This window comes from Gavialis gangeticus, unplaced genomic scaffold (genome assembly GCF_001723915.1).
Source record: "Gavialis gangeticus isolate Ggan-Ray unplaced genomic scaffold, GavGan_comp1, whole genome shotgun sequence".
In the NCBI taxonomy this organism is placed as follows: domain Eukaryota; kingdom Metazoa; phylum Chordata; order Crocodylia; family Gavialidae; genus Gavialis; species Gavialis gangeticus.
This window is the reverse complement of record NW_017729019.1, coordinates 6686836-6708575: the sequence shown is the minus strand read 5'-3', so window position 1 is coordinate 6708575 and position 21740 is coordinate 6686836. Positions and strand designations below refer to the sequence as shown.

Sequence of the window (21740 nt, the reverse complement as noted above, 5' to 3'; positions counted from 1 at the left end):
GGGCACAGCCACTGTTTTCTTTGCTTAAACTTTCCCCCTTTTGCTGATGCTACAGTTGCAGTGCACTGGCTGTTTGCATGTTGAAATCATCCATGGGAACGCAGTCCCCAAACAGCCTGGTGAATGGCTGTGCTACGCTGGGAAGCCAGGAGCTCGGAGGGGGTGAGAGCCGTGTTTGCTGTGCTGACAGATCCTGGTAGCTGGCATCCCGTTAGTCTGATGGGTCTGTGCAGTCGCACTGCGTACATTTGCTGTGCTCTGGGACATCCCTGCCACCCTCCATGGAGTGGGATTGGGCAGATCTAGCGCTGAACATGAGCTGCGTTGGGACCGATGCCTTAGCTTCGCCAAAGGAAGAATCTTCTTGAATGTGCTGTGGCTTTCACCTGCTGTGGACTGGTGCTCCAAGCTGGCAGCTAAGAGCCTCGTTCAGGATCCCACCCCCCTGGAGCTCCTTGATTTCTTATCTGAAGGGCAGGGGGATGCATTGCCAGTGCTAACTGGTCCTGTTGTGCCTCTTGGCAGGAACCCAGAGCTTGCAGGCTGAGCACCTAATGCTGCAGCTCCGATTCAGTGGAGTCTTGCTAGGGGTGATATGTAACCAGTGCAGCTCGCTGCTTAGACTCTCACTGGAAATGGGTTTAACTGCTGTGCAGTGCAAGCCAAACCAAGAAAACCAGACTTATGCCAGTGTGTGTGTCCACGCACCATGTAGTCTTGGTTTAACTAATGTGCAGCTTCACAGCATTAATTAAATAGGTTCTCCTTTGCACAGAGCAGGTCTTGTAGTTGCTGTGCACAGTGCTGCTGGCTACAGAGGCAAGTGGCAGAAGGAACTGGGCCCTGAATGGCTGTCCAAATTAGGAACATAAGGGTCCACAGCCTTTTTTAACATAGGATGCTGCAGTCCACACAAAGCTGGATGCTTAGGGTTAGAGGCTAGAGGTAAGTGCTCCTTGGCTCTCTTACAGTCCTAGATATTAGCTTAGGATGTGGAGGGCTTGAGTTAAGGTCCATTCTCTGCCACAGACTTCCTGTGTTCCCTTGGGGGGCTAGCCACCTCATCTTTCTGTGCGTCAGGTCCCCATCTGTACAATGGTGATGACAGCACCATCCTGCCTCCCAGGTGTATGTGAGGATAGACACATTAAGGTTGCTGGTGTGCTTGTACTATAGCAAGGGTTATTTGTAGTGTCGTCGCACCTGAGGCCCAGTCATGGATTGCAGGTCTCCCCTGTGCTAGGTGCTGCACAAACACAGAGCAGAAAGCTGGTCCCTGTCCCAAACGGCTTACAGTCTGTGGAGGTGCCTGAGCCGGATGGATCCAAACCACCAATGGAGCTGTGCTAACACAGACAGATGTTTCCTCATATTCATGGTGTACCCAGTGCTGTGGCACTGCGGCTGCCTGGGCTTTGATGATGTGCTATGGGGCAGTAGCCAGTATAATGCATTTTTGGCAGTGCCAAGGGCTTCACGCTCCTGGATTTGTTGAGTTTGGGTTTTGTGCATGTAACTACACTTGGCTGCAGGAGTGGTGGTGTTGTGGGGGGGCAATGTTTGATCCTTCTCTCTTTGCAAGCCATTACTATAAAGGCCTTGTCTTACCCCTTCAGCATGTCCCCAGTATGTTCCTGATCAGTCACGCAGTCGGTTTGCAGGAAGCCAAGAGTGATGCATTGCCCATGGAGGTGCTGGCCTACCAGGAATACAGCGGCTTTACTGGGCAAGCTCAGACTCAAATGATTCTAGTCTGGTCCAGAACTGTCCCCGTGTCTGCACCAACTCCATGCTTTGGCTTCTTGTGCTTGAATGGTGCTCCTGAGGGTATTGCTTTACTTTTAATGAAAATTACTATGCCAGCACAGCCCTTCAGTGTAAGGCACCTCTCTATCACTATAATGAAATTGTTTATTCCCCTTCCCACAAGGCAATAAACTTCTATACTACTGTCACTGCGTCCACTCGAACGACACCAACAGGCAGTGGTTAATGTGCTCCAGGGTTTGTGGATGAACCTTGGGGCTCTGTCCAGTGTTAAGGGGAGTCCATGGAAGGACTCTCATTGACTCTCCTGGGGTTTGGATTGGGCCCTGGGGACTATTTTGTAGTGGAGCAAGGCTTTCCCATCTCAAAATAACCAAGCAGGGATTATGGCTCACCAAATGTCATGGGGCTAATTTATTCTGACAGCTGTAGTTTAGCTTTATGTTAATATCTCATCATGTTGCAGTCAGTGTTCTGTGATATGTCCCGTAGAAATAACGAGGTCTCGGCGATCAGAGACCTCCCTTCCACTTGCTGCTCTGCGAGCTGTGCTGGGAAATGCAGATGAAATTTGCTGCGCAGATTATGCAGCGTGTGGATTAGCGAAGGGGAAGAGAAGGGAGGTCCTGCTGCCATTTGTAATCCGTTAAGGGTTGCCAATCCATCTGCCATGTCAGGGGCACGTTGGAGTGGGCCTTTTCATGGTCTCCTGGGGAGAGTGAGGACTTGTGGCTTTTGCTGCTGGAGAGATTTCTAGTGGGCCACTGATGGCCTGGCTTGGCCGCCTCCCCTGGAATCCTTCAGGCAAGAGCAGTTCCACTGCCTGCATCCGGGAGTGAAGGTGGCAGCAGGATGAAGGTCCATACAGGTGTTGCTTTAATGCTGTAGTCCTTCATACCCAGCCTACAGAGGCCCCATGGGCCATGCATAATGCCGGCTTAGTGGCACGTGCCAGGGCAGCATGCGGCCGCTGTCTGAGATAGGAACCTGTGATTTAGACCCTGGCGTCTGGGCGCTGAGGGAAAATGTTATCTCCTGGTCCGTCACTGATAGCCTTATCTCCGCAATGCAGCTGTGCAGTCAGGGCTCGCACTAGAGGCAAGGGGCTCAGTTCTGGTCTGCTGTACCCATGCGAATTGGTGGTTTTTGGAGCAGGCTGTGGACTGAGATATCCAACATCCAGGGCTATCCCAGGCTGTGTTGGACAAGAATTCACTGGGAGACAATGCAGGCTAGTGTTTGGAGCTGAGGATGGGGGCAAGGTCTTCTAACATCTGTTCTGCACTGCCACAGACCAGATGAGAGTCTGAATCACTGAAGTCTAGATGCTGATACTTTCCCTTCCATCCAGTAACACCCTCTGGCATGAGCCGTGCTGTGAATCTCAGCAGAGCTGGCCAAAGAGTAAAGTACCATCCTGTGCGAGGGTCCCTGAACCTGGCCCTTGGGACCTGCTGTTCAGAAGTCCCAAGTACCTACAAAACCACATGCTGTCGCTGGGAGGTCAACACCTCTGGGAGCTCAGACCCTTGATCCCTTGTGCCTCGGTTTCCTCATCTGTAAAATGTACTGACTAATACTGCCACACCTCTATAAGGTGCTTTGAAATCTGGGTGCTGTGTAATAATGGTGCATGGTAGCAAATGAAAGGACTGACTGCTGCGCACAATTGACTAAGAGAAAGCCAGGCCTTGAAAGGGTCTTTTTATCTGACTGTCAATATGAAGTCCATGCCAGTTGGATGCAAGGTATGCTGCTTACCCTTCATTTCTAGTGCCTGTCTAACCCCTTCCTTGCTAGATGGAGTCCACTGGTGATATGTTATAATGGGCACCAGTGGACTTGCCATTTCTGTGGCTGTCATGCCAAGCAGCTGTGTAGCACTGCAAGATTAGCATAGAGGAACCTCCCAGGGACTGAGGTGTGGTGGGATGTTACACGAATGCTGTAAGAGGGCTATCCTGACATTTGGTGTGTGTGGAAGCTGCGTGTCTGATGCACTGTGCTTCTCTAAGTGAACTTGGTGGGGGAAATGGCCTGGCCACGCAAGGGGTTAATGCTTATCTGTGCATGCTACGGCTAGGCCAGAGCAAGTAGAAATGCGGTATAAATGATTTGTCTCCATCAGGACCGGGCGTGGGCATGGGGATGTGGGTGCATGGTTGGGAAGGGCCAGTGGAGGGAGGGTCCACCTCTGTGGCATCTGTGTTCAGTGGGAAGACAGTGCCGGCATTACGCTGTGATTGAGCTCCCTCTCCCTGCAGCCAGGCCTGGACCACAGGTTTCTCTCTGTGCTCTGTTCTCCCTTCAGCCCAAAAGATGACCCTGCTAGTTTGCCAGGCCCCTGCCTGCACTCCTTTGGTCCCTCAAAGGCATAGTCGCTGCCTGGTGTACACTGGGGGCTGGGTTGAAATCACAGCAGTGAACCCCAGAGTTGGCAGGTGGAATGGGCAAGTGTGAGCAGAAGTGCCCCAGGCTCGGGCTCTGCCCAGCGTGGGGTACAGATCTCGTCTGTTCCTGGCCCAGAGCCTGCTTTCCCAGATCAGTAACACCTCCCATCTCAGCTCATCAAGAAGTCAAGCTCATGTGCCTCTGAGACCTGAGTGAGTTTTAGAAATCCTCAGAACATACTGAGCTCATCACCACTTTGCTCGAGCTCACTCTGCTTTTCTCTTAAGAGACGCTGGCCTAGCGGAGACTGCTTGTCCATCTGGTCCAGTATCTCTCCACCAGCAGCGGCCAGTGAAGGATATTTCAGGGTTGTGTATATAAGGTGAACCCTACCGGTGCAGTGGTAAGCTGGGTAGGATAGTAGCAGAGGGGATTCTGTCCTGACTCCCTCCCCCGCCACTCCCCAATGACAAGCTAATGACCTGAAGCATTGCTGTCCCTACCCTGTCTTTAGCTGAGATAAGGTCACTGTAAGCAGCATTTTGTCCTTCACTGGAGCAGTGTGAAAATGTGCCTGGGTTGAGGTAACCACCTCACCTTGGGCTAATTTTGTCTGAGGAATATCTTGCATCAGCTGCATCCGCAGCTCTGAACAGGTACATTGAGTCAAATAAGGGCAGTGGTGCTTCCTGGTCCCTCTACCAGCCTGTCATTCAGTGCAGTCCAACGCCGCTAACCTCACCTGGCTCTCGTGTGTTTTGCAGCCATAATGAAAGACGGACCACGTTTCTGCATCCAGTGACCGCACAGATTCCAGAAGAAAACGTACGATTTGACTTGCAAAAGTAGGTTGGCTCCTGAGCTCTGCTGTTCCTGGCACTGTGTGTGTGTGCACGTGTGTGTGTGTGTACACGTGTGTGTGGATTTAAATGAAGAAACCAGAGTATGAAAGTGCAAATAGCTTGAAGGAAATTGAATGCTTCTGGAGATCCCCAGGCCAGAAATGGTGGAGGAAGTCAAAGGTTTGCAGTGAGACAATAGAGCTCCTGGCTTTGCAATGCATGTTTGAGCAAACGGAGGAGGTTCTGTCTTACTCTGGCTCTGACCCATGGATGGCAGAGGAAGGACTGACTCCTTTCACTTCAGTGAGCTTGGATTCAGTGGGAGTTGTCTGGGAGGGTGTTGTGAGTTTGCTGGCTTAGTGGACCTGTGGGGCAGACCGTTACTCCTCAGCCATCTTACGGATATCCCCAGAGTGTTCCTTATCGCTCTCTGTTGCAGATCAAACTTGGACATGTCAAGCAAAGCAGGTGGGAAGCGACCGGCGGCCATTAACAGCGAAACATCCAACCACGCCATGGTGTCCGAGGTGCCTCAGGAACGGCCAAATGGAAGGGTAGGTCCCACAGGGGTGGCAGAGATCCGGGCAGGTCTGGCAGGGAGGCCCAGGGTTCCTGGCATCTACCCCTTGCTCAGCCCTGACCTACTGGATGAAACCCCACTTCCTCCTTCTCTGCGTGTAGCTCTTTTCCCATGGGCATCTGGTCTGTGGCAAGCAAATGTACCACCCCTGGTAAATGCCAGCTGGTACATAGCTATAGCTGGGCTGAGGGATTTGCTGTGGGGAGCCAAGTACCCTATAGAAATTGGGCTGGATGAGACCTCAGGGAGCCAGCTAGCTTAGCCCCCTGCTCGGGGCAGGGACATCCCTCTCCATCCCATCCCAGTTGCATGTGCATCTAACCTGCGCTTGCAAACTGCCAGTGGTGGAGAGTCTGCAATGGGAACACCCAGCCTTCGCGCGGGACCATCCAGGGGGGACACAGGCCTTGTGATGAAGGTGCTGCCTGGGGCTTTAGGAGGTTTGGGCTCTGTTCCCAGCTCTGCTGCAAACTCTGTGACAGTAGGCAGGTCCTGTCCCTTCTCTGTACCTCAGTTTCTCCATGTGCAACATGGGAACAGTGACACTGCACCCCCTCTTTGTGCAGCACTCTGAGATCTGTGGTTGAGAAGTGCTGCGTATCAGTGAGGCAGTGGGATGAATTATCATTGCAGTGCTCCTTGCACACTGAGGGAAGTCACTGACTGGGTCTGAGGCCTCAGCAAAGCTGTTGCAGCTATTCTGATGCAGCTTGATCTCCCTGTAGGGAAAAGATGGGATAGAGCTGAGAGCAAGAGTCAGCCTGGGAATGATACGTAAAGGGATGAGATTCCCTGGTGGGCATCCAGCTGCAGTGCCTTGTTGTGAGATGCAGCCTCCCTTGGTACCAGACAGCAGCAGGGCATGCCGTCCCCCTGCTCCTCTAGCTGCAGGAATACCCCTCGGCCTTGGCAGCCCCTCCTGGGCTTGTGTGTGAGGGGAATACCCCCAGCCTGATGTAAGGCATGGTGAGCCCTTCTCTTCCCTCCCCTCCAGGCCTCGCGCCCCTCCAGGAAGGGGATTGCCTTTGGGAAACGCTCCAACTCCATGAAGAGGAATCCCAACGCCGCGGTGACCAGGAGCGGCTGGCTCTACAAGCAGGTACCGGCCCTCCCATGCTCCCTTCAAGCAGCCCCATGTCTCTGTCATGCCCACCCTAGCTAATGATACTCCCTGATAGATTCCCCTGACCCCTGGGACTCCATTTGTCCAGCCTCCTGCCAAGGTATCTCTCATGTCCCCACACTCCTGGTCCACACGGCGCACTGGTACTGGGTTTCCACCCAGCCTGACAGCCCGTCTTCCCCCAGAAACCCCCAGGGCCAGCTGGTGCATGGTGCCAGAATTGCCTTCTCTGTGGGTGATGCACAGGCTTCCTGCTCGCTGCTTCCCTTTCTCTGCCCCACACGCAGCAACAGGGTGGGGAACTGGTCTCATTCCTGCCTCTCTTGCAGGCCAGCTCCGGGGTCAAGCAGTGGAACAAGCGCTGGTTTGTGCTGGTGGATCGCTGCCTTTTCTACTACAAAGGTGCGTGGCAGAGTACAGGACAAATCGAGTCAATCCCAGTGCATGGTCCTGAGACTTCCTGGCAGCCGAGGCTGTTGCTCCAGTCAGGCACAGCTAGACACCATCTCCATCTCTGTTTGGTCTCTACTCGCTGGGCCTCTGTGGCTCTCTCTCATCTCTCTGCTGTCTGTCAGCCAGTTTCTTTCTCTCTTGACATGAGGCAAGACCATGTCATGTGGATCCTGGCACAGCAGTGAGGGCAGAGTCCTGAGACTGAGGACGGCCTGGGCGGCGTTCCACAAAGAGTGAGATTTGCCGGGAAGGCAGCTTGGTGGGGTGCGAGGTGGGAGAGGTCGAGCCAGCCGTATGACAAGGATACAGCTGTGATTGTGTGTGGTGCTGAGAGGCTCCAGCAGGGTGCTGAGTACACGTAAGGGAGTCGTGAGAGGTCAGAGCCTTGCAGGAGGGAGGCTGCATCGCAGTACAGAGCCGTTCCCTTCCTCACCTGGCTGACATCCTTGGAGGAGTTGGGAGCTGGTGTGAGAGGTGCTGGCTGAGGACCTCCACACCTGCCTCTCCCACTCCAGCAAATGATTAATGCCAGGAAATGAACCCTTCGCCACAGGCCTGTTTGTCCCAGAGCAAGCCAGGCCTCCTGGCCAGCAGTACAGAGCTGTTGTTAGTGGTGTCACAGGACTTGAAGAGCATGCGAGGGGCTCTGTGGCCATATGCCAGCTCCTGGTCTGTGGGTGGCATGGGATATAGCAGTCTCTTCCTTCAAAGAAGCTAAAGAGGCAAGCCTTGGACTCTGATCCCAGCTCCCAGCCCCATCCTCCTCTGCCCCTGGGCTCTGGGGGCAGCCCCTCACCCCACCTGCACCTTGTGCAGCCTCTGGCTTCTGGCAGGCAGCTCTCTCAGCCTCATCCCCGGCAGCGTGCTGGGAGGGTGGGCATGAATAATTAACCAGCCTGCGCCATGAGTGGTGACTGATACGGGCCTGCGTGTGCCGCTGGGAGTGGAGGGTGGAGGCAGGGGGAAGAGCCAGGCGGATGCAACAGGGGCAGGAGCTGTGCTTGACAGGTGGGTTGGCAGCCTGCCCTGCCAGACTCTGCTTTCCTGGCTCCATCAGGGCCCTTGCCTTGCCCGGGAGCCCTGCTCCCCTTTCAGCAGCGGGAGAGAGGGAGTCGCTCCCAGTTTCGGAGCCTTCTCAGATGTTCCCTCACCTGCTTGGAGGGGCAGGCAGGTCTCTAGCCTAGCCTAGGAGGCCCTGCTCCCTGCTGGCTCTGTGTCTAACGCCCTGTCCTCTTCACGCAGACGAGAAGGAGGAGAACATCCTCGGCAGCATCCCGCTCCTCAGCTTCCGGGTGGCAGCCGTCCAGCCGTCAGACAACATCAGCCGGAAGCACACCTTTAAGGTCAGTGTGCAGCACCCTGGGGCTGCTGGGCACTCTTGGTTGTTGGCTGGGTTCCTAGAGGCCATGACAGGGCCAGGGCTTGTACCGCGGCCTCTTCCATGCAGAGAATAGCTTCTGGGGAGTGGCAGTGTTCAACACAGCCCCCTGCTTCAGCTTTCAGCTGCCAGTGGCGATTGGTGCACGGGGGGAGGTAGGGATGGGATCTGGAAAGTCCTCGAAGGCAGGCAGCAAGCTGAAGTGAGGGAGACGTGGGGCCAGCTTGCAGGTGTGATTCACCGCGGAGTGGAAGCTCTGCTTAAAGATGTCTAAGCCTGCTCTGAACAGGTTGGAGGGCTCCAGGCCCCTTGCATTTGACTGCCATGTCCCCTGCCCCTTCCTTTGTCACTGATGCCTGCACCAAATATTCCCCCTGCCGTGAGCGATTCTTTGCCAAGTTGCAAGAGGCTGCATGGGCAAAGCCAAGGAGACTTGGTCTCTAGGTTTCTTGCCCAGTAATGCCTGAAAGCAAAGATTCACCCAGTCTGCAATACCCAGACATGGTTTGCAAAGCTTTCCAGTCCCTTAGGGAGGGGCTCAAATCCAAGGAAGAGCCCCGCTATCCATCCTAGCCACGGGCAAAATTGCACAGAGCATGCATGGAGTCCAGTCTGACATCTCTAGTGTCCCCCCTCAGGAAACATGCCCTACCCGCCTGCCCTCCATGCATTTCCTGCGCAGCTGTACTCATGCTCCATAACCCCCTCCCACTGACAGGCGGGTCCCGTCTGTGCGGAGGCTCCCTGCCACGCGGCTCTGAGAGCCAAGTGAAAGGAACGCTCTGGGGCGGAGAGCGCTTGCTAAAGTGCATTATTTCTGGGCGCTTGGTCGCCACCCGCCAGACTGGCTGAAAGGACTCCCGCATCACGCTGGTGGGGAGGGAGCATGCTCGGGTCTTGTTCTGGAGGAGGCTGAGCTCTCAGTGGCTTTAGCCAGTCAGGGGTGCTGAGCAGATGCGAGTCTTGTGGACATGACCTTGTGCAAAAGGCAGCACGGTGATGATGTCAATGATGCTTGCGGTTTTCATCCCTGAGAGGGAGGGGGAAACTGAGGCACTGAGTTTGCTCAGGGTGACCCAGCAGGCTGAGCCAGGCACACTCCCCACAAGTCCCCTGACATCACTCTCCTTATTAGGCCTTCCTGCCTGTGGGGTTTAAATGGGGCCTGATTCAGCCCTCTACACAAGGGAAGATACCTCTGGTGCGGAGGGTGATCGAAGTGCACCAGCAACCTAGTGCAAAGCAGGGTGTGTCCTTCCCTGCAGGGCTACCAGCCTTGCTCCCTGTTTTAAATGACCCCCCTGTATTAAGCAGCACAGCCAGCCTTGCTCTTCCACGGCACTCGGCACTCCTGCCTAGTGTCTCCTTAGCTGGCCTCTGAGCCCGGATGTGCAGGAAGGGGAGGTCCTCTGCCCCCTGTCTAACTAATTTTGATTAGAGCGTAAAGAAAGGAAATGCTTCATAATTGTTTAGCACATAATTAGTTTCTAGTTGTCAAGCTTCTGGGTGGGCAGGCATATCATGCCAGGGAGCTGCGAAACACTGGAGCGGGGCCGGAGGCCATGTTTCCTTGTAAGTATGCTGTTGGACACACACACACACACACAGTGCCTGTTGTGCACCTGTTCACAACTCGCCCAGGCGTGGTCCTGTGTGTGTGTGTGTGCGCACATGCACACACACATATGCATGCACACACACATTTGTAGCCCCCCATGCACATATTCAAAGGCACATGCACAAAGTCATGCATGTATGCATACTGCCACACTCTTGTGCACAAGGTGGGCACAATAATAATACCTTGCTGAATGCTGGAAATAACCACACACACACACACACACACACACACACACACACACACACACACACACACACACACTTCTCCTTCTCATTCACGCTTGTATGCACCTCAAGCACAGTCATACTTGGACTCACACTAACAGCCGCACACATGCATTGATTCACCCTCACAAACATTCACACCCAGCCCTTGCTCAAACAAAGCCCAGCACACCCACAGCTACACATGTGCCACAATCAAAAATACACACGGATGCAATCCTACACATGTGCTTACACATAGCCGGTGCTGAGATTATAACTCGGCAAGAGGGAGTGCTGTACACACATACATACACACACAGACACCCACACATGCTCAGAGGGCAACTTTCATTTGGTTGTGGTTTATTTATAGGCATCTTTGGAGCTCATGTCGGATTAACGCAATGAAATGCACACATTTCCCACCCAACCCGCCCCCAAATCACACAGGGCAGCTCCAAACAGAGGCCTTACGCTCAGCTCAGCCATTCCCAGGCTGAACTACTGTATCTCTGTCCTATTTCCTGCAATAAAATGAGAGAGAGAGAGAGAGTGCACATGTTTGAGAATTGGCAAAAGACTGCCAGGCCATTAAGAAGGAATGGATCTAGCCTCCTGGACTTGTTGCCAGTCAGATTAACCCCTTTAGCTCAGGGGAGGACAGGGGGTGTCGCTTGAAGGGAATGATTCCAAGGTCCATTTCCAGCCACAGAGAGCGTGAGACATTGGAGGCTTTCTCCTCTTTTATCATCCCCTTGGCCTCTGCCCTGCTCCAGGGCTTGGGCAAGGTCGCACTTCACTTCTCTGGCACTAGCTTAGCACCTAGTTTCTGCTCTGTCCAGCTCCACTGGCTTCTGTACAGTTCTGCATGCATTGGAAAGTACCAGACTTAAGCACTGGTTCTCATGGACTTTAATAGGACAGAAGCATGTGCTTAGGCCTCAATTCAGCAAAGCATCTGAGAGGGGATAGAATTTGGCCTGGGAGAAAACAACATTCAGGATAAAATTTATCCTGGGGCAACACTGTGGTTCTTACATGGCACTTGGCTGGGTCATAGGCCTTGCACACACTTGTAGTCAGTGCTTCATTTGCAAGGCGCCAGAGAAAGACGTTTCTGTTGAAAAATGTGTCCATCAAGAAACCAGAGGGATGGAAAATGGTAGCATTTGTTGCAAATGAATCTGTTTGGGGTTTTGCTGGGGGGGTTGGATTTGGGGGCCGGGCCTGCAAAATGTGTGGAAACAGAGACTGTGCATTATAAACATTGTTTTTCAAAAGCGTCTGTTGAAAAGCCAGATGTGTTGGGGCCTTGATACAAAAGTGAAAATGTTTCCAAATTTCCATTGGGAAAAGAACTGGCTTTTTTTCAAGCTGCTCTGGACAGAGAACCAAGGGCTGGGCAGGGTGGGGATCGAGCCCCATTTTCTGGAGCATGGAAACCATGTGATTTAAGTCAATGGTGTTGTGAGTTTTATTTTGGTACTGTATGCAGCATGCAAAGTCCTTGATGTGCACAGGGTCAGTGGCTGATGTTCTAGCTGTGCTCTCAATGAGTCTTAAAACTGCAATCCTCACATGCTCAGATCTCTGAGGTCGGGACCTGGCCGGACATTACAGGGGCAGGATAGTGCCCCTGGGCTCTAGGTTAATGCAGCACGGAGCACAACCTCTGCTACACTTCCTCTGCCCATCTTGGGTGCTCCTGCCCTGCCTCACTTGCCTACGCATCTCCCAGTTGAATTGCCTTTCGGGTGGTTTGACCTGTTGTCTGTCTTTCCTCCTTTTCTCTGCGTGAGGATCCCCTCTGGACAGGAGGTCTCTTCCACGGGCCCGTCTGCAATTCCAGCACACAGCCACCAAATAGGTAGTATATTCCTTCCATTTCCGAATGCATGCCAGAAAGCCAAGGGATTTGGCCGGTCCCAGCATGCCTCATTCAACCCCGTCCTCCTCCATCCAAGGGGGTCAGATCACAAGGGGTCAGCCTGCAATCAAATGCTTACAAATACCCAATGCATGGAGACTGGTGGAAAGACAGAGGTTTGTATGAGTATGGCAGCAAAGAGTCTTCTAGAGCTAGTAATCGAAGGCTGGTAGCTAATTCATGAGAGCAAGTCCAAACAGGAGAAGAAATTCTGAGGAGAAGAAATTCCAACAAAAACAGAGAATTCGGGGTTTGTTTGGAATTCATTTTTTGGCCAAACAACATTTTTGCATAAAAACGTGATTTTTCTTTTCACTCTTTCAGGGTTTTTTTTCCTTCTCCCCCTCTCTCCTTTCCCTACTTTTCCTCTCCCCGCAGGAAGAGGGAGGGCAATGAAGAGGGAGAAAGGGGGAAGTGAAAAGATGGAAAAAGTCTTGGTTTCCATCTTGTTTCATCAGAAAAGGAACATTTCCCACGCAAATATCGTTTTGGTCAAAAAGCTGGTTTTAACTGGGGGAAAAGTATGTGCATCTGTGAGGATTTCTGACCAGCTCAGTTCTCATGTTAAGATCCCGGGGGCTTCTCAAGATGATATTTGCCTTCCTTGCACCTGAAGCCAGAGACGGAACAACCCGCACGTAGATTTTGACCACCCAGATGGTCGGCTGTATTTCGGTCTGGGCTTTGAGTCATCTTTGTGCAAGCGGACCAGGCAGGGGGGATGCTGATGTGACTGCTTGAGCTGCAGCACTATGGGTGGAAGCAGCTGTAGTCAGGAGGACTGCAAGGGCCTGTAGCTTTTCTTTAAATAAGGGTTATGTGCCAGGAGTCCCCAGCCACTTCCCAGGCTGTGGGGTATCAGGAGAGCTTCAGGTCAACCTCCAGGCCAGCTGGACCTATCCAGCTGTCCTCTGCTGCTAGATGAGGTGTGCTCAGAGCCTTGCACTGACTTTCAACACCTAGCTTGGATGGACTCTGGGCATAGCAGGTAACCCAGATCCAGCTTCTCAAGATACTCTCAGGGGTGGGTCACAGTAACCCTCTAGCAGTGGTCATCAGTTGGCCTGGTTGCCCCATCTCCTTGGCCCTGTGGGGTTTTTGTGCTGGAGCAGGCTCTGGGCCTTGCCAGATGTGGCTTTGCCTACAGCTCCAGGCTGTCTCGGCTAGCAAGCCTGGGCTATGGCTGGATGACTGACCTCTTGCTTGTCTCTGTGTGCACTCTTCCCTCACTGCAGGTGACCGTGTGCTGGGTAGAGGAAGTGCCAGGGGGTAACCAGAAGTGCCTCTCTTCCCAGGCTGAGCACGCAGGCATCCGGACCTACTTCTTCAGTGCTGAGAACAGCGAGGAGCAGGAGGCCTGGATCCAAGCCATGGGCGAAGCTGCCCGCGTGCAGATCCCACCCGCCCAGAGGTCAGCACTGCAGGCACCTCTTAGTGGAGGCTGGAGGGCCTCTGTGGAGAAGTGGGGGAAGAGGGGAGATCAGGGCCAGACTTGGTGGTGTGTTAGGAGCACGGGGAGCATCAGTCCTGAGGGATCAAATCCTAGATCATTGGGAGCATGGTGGGGCCAACAGACAGAAACTTGGGGTGTCTTTGGGGTGGTGTCTCAGTGCCATTAGCCACCGGTGCCTTTGGCAGTAGGCTGAAAGGTGGGTCCTTTACAGCATGGAGGGGTGGAAAACTGAGATCTATTGTCAGAGGTAAGAAGGCAGCAATTTTGGGGATTGTTTCAGAGACAAGGGGGTCAGTAACCAGCTTCCAGTGGACTTCGCTGCCCCCGCCCCTGGGAGGAAGGGACAGGACTGCCCTTAACATCCTGGGTTGTGTGGCAGGGAATGAGGCTCTGTGTGTTCTCACCCATGGCAGGCACGAGAAGACGGACTCTGAGAACATCCCCCCGGCCAAACACCACCACCACCACCGGCCAGCTGCCCACAGGGAGCACCCCAAAGCGGACCCAGAGGTCAAGACCCGAGGGGAGGGGGATGGGCGTGGCTCGGAGAAGGTTGAGAGGAAGCCAGAAAAGGTGGAGAGCAAGAAGGAGCCACTGGCCAAAACCAACGGTGTTGCTGGGCAGGAGATGCCTTCCGAGCCCGGCAGCCCATACCCTGAGGGTCCCCGGGCATCCGCGGGGGTGGAGAGGTCATCCCAGCCCAACGGCTGGCAGTACTCATCCCCCAGCCGCCCCGGCAGCACTGCCTACCCACAGCAGGATGGAGAGAGCGCGGTGCACCGGCGGGGCTTCGTGCCACGCACCAACCCCGAGAAGATTGCCCAAAGGAAGAGCTCCATGACACAACTGCAGCAGTGGGTGAACCTGCGCAGGGGGACAGTCCCACCAGAAGAGCTGAGGAGGTAAGAGGGCTGTGGGCAGGCATGGCATGACGAGGGGGGTCTTACTGCTCTGCTCTTCATCCAGGGCAGGAAAAGTTCCCTGTCTTGGTCTCCATCCTGGTGTCTGGGGAGGTGATGAAACCTCCATCCCAAACTGTGCCTGGCACTGGGGCCAAACCATGTGCTGTGTGGACGCACCCCAGGTGGCTTACTCCCGGGACCAGGAGGAGAGTACGGTGATATTTGGAGAGGCGGGGAGAGAGCAGTTGCACAGAAGCAGGGTTAGCTGGACAGGGAAGAGATCAGGAGGCCCTGGAGACTGCTTCTCAGGGCCAACTGACAGAGGGGCAGATGGGGTCGAAGGGGGGGCAGAGGGGAACCATCACTTCAGGCCTCCAGCAGACTCCCTACGGTGACTGCACTGGTCACCATTTCAGGGGAGGACTCTAACCATAAGGAAAATGACCTGCATCAGGGTAGGAAAGAGCTCTGGGGGTCTCCTGTGGAGAAGCAGGGCTCTGGCAGGCTCCCCTTTGAGGACCTGCCCTGCACTTCTGACACCCAAGGGACCCCCACATGGGTTCTGCCTTCCCAGCCGAGGAGCACGGGTCCTGGGCAGGAGCCGCAGAGCTAGGCAGTGCTGAGACCCCTTGTACTGGGCCCTACCCCTCTCTGCTCTTCCTTTGGGGGTGCAGCCCCACCAGGTTCTACCCGGTGCCTCGGAGGGTGCCCGACTACTACACCCCTTACTCGCCTCAGTACCCTGACGATTACCAGTACTACCCGCCGGGCGTGCGCCCTGACAGCATCTGCTCCATGCCGGCGTACGAGCGGGTGAGCCCACAGTGGGCACTGGAGGACAAGCGCCACTCCTTCCGCAACGGGGGCACCTACCAGCTGCGGGAGTGGAAGGACCGTCCAGGCTGCGGCCGGCAGGACGTCCCCGTCTGGCTCCCTGGCCCAGTGCGTAGTCCTGTGTACTATGACGAGGTGGATGCAGCCTCAGGCTCCCTGCGAAGGATGTCCCTGCAGCCCCGCTCCAGGTCTGTGCCCCGTTCGCCCAGCCAGGGCTCCTACAACCGGCCTAGGATGTACTCTCCAGTCAGGTCACCAAGCGCCCGCTTTGAGAGGATGCCGTCAAGGAGCGAGGAGATCTATGCTGACCCCGCAGCCTACATGATGAGGCGATCAGTCAGTTCCCCCAAGGTAAACTCCCCCCGCACCCTGTCGCTCTCATGAGCTGTTCACAAGCAGCTGGGGGAGCAGCCGGGTGGGGGCAGGGCACATCAGCAGAGCTGGGGCTGGAGGGAGAAGAGGGCTGCAGGGCATGGTTGAGGGGCATGAGCAGGGCTGGAGGCAGGCGACAAGCTGTGGGGGGAGTAGCAGGGGCTAAACCTGCCCCGTGCGTGGCTGAAGCAGGGGTGTCAGTCCCTCCTCTCTGCAAGTGCTGTGTGTGCAACGAAGGGCCTGCTTGCAGGGCATGAGCTCTCGCAGTTGTCCCCTGCCCCGTCTCTGGCACCACCCTGAGGTTCTTGCACTGATGACCCAGCTCGGAGGGTTGTTTCCTGCCTGCAGCTCCTAATCTGATGAGCAGCTAAGTCTCCCATGGATCATAACACCAGGGCAACAGATACCAGGGGAGAAGGGACATCACAACTGCAGGATGGCAGGGTAATTCTGATTTCTCAGCCCTTTGAGAAGAACTAAGGAGTCTTCTCTGTGCTTTCCAGGGCAGTGAGCACAGGGCTGTCAAGGCTGGGGCAATGCAGAGGACCCCTGCATAGCCAGCACTGTGCAGCTGGGTGCAAACCCCCTGAATGCTAGAAAAGGCTGGATATGGATTGGAGCTTTGTGGCTCAGATCCATCCTAGCCCTGACTTCTCTCCCACTAGAGGAATCTCCTCGAGTGTGGGACTCTGGCTCTGCAGTTCCCCCATCTCTGAGAAGAGCTACCAGATGCCGAGACCCCCGTAGAGGGCTTTGGGACTGAGTGCTGCATGCTGGGGTGGTAGATGGGGAGCGGTATGAAGATCTCACATGTGTCTGGGGCCTCTTTTCTCTTCTCAGTACGATTATCTGGGTGACAGGAGGCCTGTCCCTGCAGGAATGTATCCCTACAACTACCCGGGTTCTCCTACCGTCCACGATAAAATGGTACGTGTCCTCAGCGACTTGTCGCTTCATTGTTGACCTTGCTTCTCTCTCAAGTTTTGAAGTGAACAGGGCATGTTAGCAGTGTGGGGCAAAGGAAAAGAGGCTGGCACGGGCATGGCACCAGTAACTGAGGGTGGTCTCAGAGCTCTAGTGTGTGCCCAGCCAAGAGGCACACGTGGCATCTGGGGTGCAGCTCCCAGCTCCTGCATTCAGACTGGTTGGAGGTCCTGCTGCCTCGGGGGTGCCTGGGCACAAATGGGGCATGAACAACATGGCCTACTGACCCATGGGGATGGGAGGGTGGCTTGTGCCCGCTCAGGAAGCCTGGAGAGGAAACAAGTCTGATCTGAGCACCCTCTGTCAGGCTGGCCTGAGCTGGCACATGTAGGAGGCAGGTCTCAGGGTCCCTTCTCTAGTGTCTTTGGTGCCATTTGGGGCTGGCTGTGGTGGGCCCCAAATGGGATGGTTTGCTCATAGTACACTGCCCTTCCTGAAGCCAGCTGGCTTTGCCCCTGGAAGGGGGCACATTGGAAGGCATGTGCTTCCCTTGCATGCCTGTGCATTCTGGGGTCATCGCTCCACCGAGAGCAGACAGAGATGCTTGGAAAACACAGCTCTGATGCACACTCTCAGGTTGCTGTGCTGTTTCCAACTCAAGGGATGAGCCTCCAGGACAAGGGGCCAGATGGACACTATGGATGGACACAGCCCTCCCTTCCCCCTTTCTGTCCCATCTCTGGTTCTGGCTGCAATTGCTTTGTTCCTTTTCCAAACTGCCCTGAACATTTTCTTTTCATTCGGGTGCCTCAGGGGTTGGGAGGTGGGGGACAGCCAGAGTCCGTGGGGTGAGGCCAGAGGTCTCCAGTCTGCTGCCTAACAGCTTCAGTGGCTTTGTACAGGGGCCCTGATCCTTCACCTGCCAGTAAAACCCAGCCTGGATGTCGGTGCCCTGCAGAGTGGACTCTAAGCTGTGCCCCTGCCACACCTGTCTTCCTCCCATCGCTGTCTCACTGCCTGGCTGTGCACACAGGGGTGATGCATGTGGAAATGTGAGGATGGAGTCCTGGTGCCCAGGATGCGGGGGCTCCATCCCAGCTTTCAATGCCCTGGGAAAAGGGGCAGGGGAAGCAGCGGGGTGGGAGAAAGAGAGGGGCAGGAAGCTCACAGGAGGAGCCGCCAGCTGTGCCATCCCCAGCAGCAGCCACTGTAGGCCAGAATGGAGGAGCTACTGTCAGCTGCTGCTGCAGTCCCAGCTGCTCCTGGCAGGAGCTGTCCATTCAGGGAGACGTTGTGAAGACACCTAGCTATGCCATCACCCATCCTTCATAGCACTGTTGGGAGTGGACAGTGGAGGGGGGAGGCTCTCATTCACTGCCGTCCCAGACTCATCCTGCAGAAAGTGCTAGGTGACCCAGGGCAGGAACTCAGTCCATGGGGTAGTTCCTATGGGGAGTGCAGAAGGTATTTTCTGTCCTGCTAAGCCCAGGGCACCAGGTCCTCCCTTGGCCAACATCCCTGGACCTACAAACCAGACAGAGGCAGCTCCTGCTCCATCTGCTAGACAGAGCTCTTTGCCTTTCTCTGGCCTCCACCTAACGCTTTGCTTCTTCTCTGTGTTTGTCCGTGTGTTCATTTTTTGCCGCATGTCTGTATGGCTCCTGGTAGGATGAACTGTTAGACCTTCAGTTGCAAAGAAACCTAGACTATTTGGACCAGCAGGTAGGCAGAGCTGGCTGTGAACCTCCATGCTCCTCATGTCCTCTCCTGCCTGTCCTGCACCATCTCCCCTCCCTGCCTCCCAGTGCAGTGTGGTTGCATCCTGCCCCATGACATCTATCCCACAACCTCTCCTGGCATGACGGCCGCACGAGTTGTCTTTGGTTTTTTCCCCCCATTCTACCCGTCGGCAGGGTCCCTGGTCACTGGAGAGAGACAAAAATGCTTCCTCTGTGTCCCGAACCTGTGAGGTTAGTGGTGCGGTGACAGATGCATGTGGAGTTGGCTCTTGGCCGAGGTGTGAATAAGGAGTCACTCTAGTCAGGGCAGCAGAGGTTTGCTGGTGTGAACAGGAGAAGACTGAGGCCCAAGCAACTGTGAGTGAATGGGAGTGCAAGTGCTTACAGCTTTCATGAAGGGATGGGCGAGGCTGAGCTTTTATCTCAGCACCCGAGTCTCCTCGCCCAGCCTTGTAAATGCCTTGATTCCAATGGGACTGTGCCTGATTTACACCAGTGTGTTGGCACCTGATTTACACATGTGAACAAAATCTGGCAGCACTGCTAACTTGGGCCCAGAGCCCAGTCCTTCCTGCTGCTACAAGTACCTTCCTTACCACGGGGTGAGACGCTCCATGAGGTGACGCTCGACTTAGTCGGGGTCTTTACCCAAGCAGCTAGAACCAGAGGGATGGACAGGAAGGCTTGGGCCAGGCCGGACAACTGACAGTTCAAGGAATCTGTGTGGAGTTGCTGCATGTGGCAGGAAGCAGCTGTGAGCATGCATGAGCTCCCTGCATGCGTGAGCTTGTGTGCTGTGGGGAAGAGGCAGGAATCGGGGATAACTGGAAGTCAGTGACTTAAACCCGGCTAAGGTTCAGTAGAGGGTTTGGTGCTGCGTTGTGTGGTTTTGGTGCTGTAAGCCCAGGTCCCGGGTCTCTGAGCACCAGCATACATCTGAGGCTGGATGTAATGAACACCATCCTGGGAGTGGGAGAAGGAAAGCCTGGGAGGAGACATCTGTGGCAGCGTAGAGACGAAAATTGCAGGCGTGGCTTCAGATTAGAACGTGGATGGGAAAAAAACCCTTACAGATCCCTGGGCCGGTGCTGCAGCCTGCCGCTGGCTTGCATCTCTGTTTGTGGAACAGCTTCCTTGTTGAAATACTATCTCATTAGGCTCCCAGAGTCTGTAAATCCCCATCAGTAGAGTAATCACTGAGATGCATCTGCCTCGCTTGGAGCAGAGCCAAAGACGAGCAAGGAGACCGCAGGCAAGCAGAGCTCTCTGGCTTGTTTCACAGCCCCTGGCAGCAGCATGTCACCGAGTCCTTTCTAAAATGCTTCCTAAAAGGCTTGCCATCCCCTTCTCCTTTCCTACTGACTTTTGGAGAGACTCGTTTAAGTGATGCTTTCAAGCATGTCTTTAAGGCCAGTTCTCTCCTTTATTTCTCATTCCCTGTTTGTGTGGAGAGCTGGAACAGAGCATGGTGGGTGGGTGGAGGACTGAGGCAGCTCCCGTGATGGTAGTAGAGCGATGCTGATTCATGCCAGCAGAAGATCTGTCCCTGCTGACTGATGTGTTTCTCTGTTTAAACATTGGAGAAAGCTTGAGACAAAACCTCACCCTGAACCCTTCAGCGAGGAGGAGCTAGTTGCCATCCTCGTGCTGGTGTTCTTCCTGTTTGAAGCTCTTGACCTTTGGATCTCAGGGGACAGAGCTACATCTAATGTTAAAAAGAAGATGGGTGCCAGGGCTGGAGCACTAACGAGCCACCCCGTTGTCATCAGCCAGCCGGGGCAATCTTGCCAAAGCAGACAGTGACACAGTAGTCACCTTATGGACACGGATGATTTGCAGCCCAACACTACAGGAGCCCACCAAGCTCTTGGCCCCTTCACGGTAACAAGCTGGCACAAGCAGCCTTGCGATCACAAAGCACAGTGTGCTCGGGGTAACCAGGAAATTGATATAAAGTCCTGGGGGGTTACCGTGAACAACAGTAAGGATGTGTTGTTGCAGTATGTGGAGTGCCTACTTTCCCCCCTGTTTTATTCCATTTAAAGGAACCACAGTTTTGGGGGGTTCTTCTAGTTTGAGCACGATAGAGCCAACCAGGGAGTGTGCTAGAGCCCATTTGGGTCTTTAGGTTTTATTTCCCCATTAAGGATTTTCTTTTTCCTAATGGCATGTGTAGCATCTGGTGGGTGCTGTTCCCCAAACAAGGATCTTAAAAGAACCACGTGCCAAAATATGGTCCTACAGTGCTCTGCAATGACTTCTGTTTTCAGCCTTTGGTACCCACTCCCTTTGATGCAGTCATGCCATATCAGTCATTGGTTTGATTTCCGTGGAATAGGCTGGACAGCTTCATTTGTACCCTGCACATCTCTGGGACAAGCACATTCAAGGCAGAGAGGGTATCAGGCATGTTCCAATATGTAGGAAACACAGCTCCAGAGACATGGTACTTCCTTCAGCAGTGCCTCCCCATTGTACCCATGGCTGCACTCTCCTGCCAACAGATGGTCTTCATTTGGGACGCAGAACTTCCCGTGAGTAACGGGAAGTTTGTGACACACATCTGGTGTGATACACAGGTCTCTCTGTGACCCCCCTCAAAGATTTATTCTCATTTGGAGGCTTCTCGAAAGGGATGAATGCAATCTGAGCTTCTCCAGTCCAAAAATAGCAGTATCACATGCAGCGGGAACAAAGGAGTTGTCTACACAGGAAAGCTCATTCAGATTAAGTTGGGTATGAATTTAAAGTACAATAGCTGTTCCTGAATCATTCCCTTTGTGGGAGCTCTTGATGTGGAATAAGACTGCCTTATTCTGAATTGGTGTGATTCACTTCCTATGTGGATTAAGCCAATTTGGCTGTCAGGTGCTCTTATTCCAGAAGAAGAAGGTCCACATAGGGAGTTAATCAGCTCTTCCATGACTTCCTGCATGGACAAGCCCCAACAGACTGATTCTCATGTTTAAACCTAGAGAAACTGGAGCCCAAGGCTGAGGTAAGGTCACGGTGCTGCGATTTTCCTGGTGCGCCTGTTTTGTGATTGCTCTGAGCTGCTGTCTGCTCATTAGCAGAGGCAGAACTCAAGGTCTTTTCTCACTTTGAAGCTCTTGGGCTTCTTTTGAGGCCCTTGTAATGTGCGTGCTAAGGCAGTGTGAGGAGGAGCCGAGGCCGAGGAAGCTCCATGCAGCCAAGGGGGTGCCCTTGGTACTTGTGGAGGCAGGGAAA

General features: G+C 54.3%; 1 protein-coding gene across 1 annotated transcript in view; it reads left to right on the top strand.

The window, feature by feature from the left end:
* PLEKHA6 (pleckstrin homology domain containing A6) overlaps positions 1-21740 on the top strand; it is a 118155-nt gene that overhangs the window by 73562 nt on the left and 22853 nt on the right. Inside the window, exons 4-13 of the mRNA XM_019513933.1 lie at positions 4923-5003; positions 5440-5554; positions 6575-6679; positions 7033-7105; positions 8399-8499; positions 13524-13699; positions 14155-14643; positions 15318-15828; positions 16690-16776; positions 18442-18495. Of these exons, the coding sequence (XP_019369478.1) occupies positions 4923-5003; positions 5440-5554; positions 6575-6679; positions 7033-7105; positions 8399-8499; positions 13524-13699; positions 14155-14643; positions 15318-15828; positions 16690-16776; positions 18442-18495 (1792 nt within the window). The remainder of the gene's footprint in view (positions 1-4922; positions 5004-5439; positions 5555-6574; positions 6680-7032; positions 7106-8398; positions 8500-13523; positions 13700-14154; positions 14644-15317; positions 15829-16689; positions 16777-18441; positions 18496-21740) is intronic.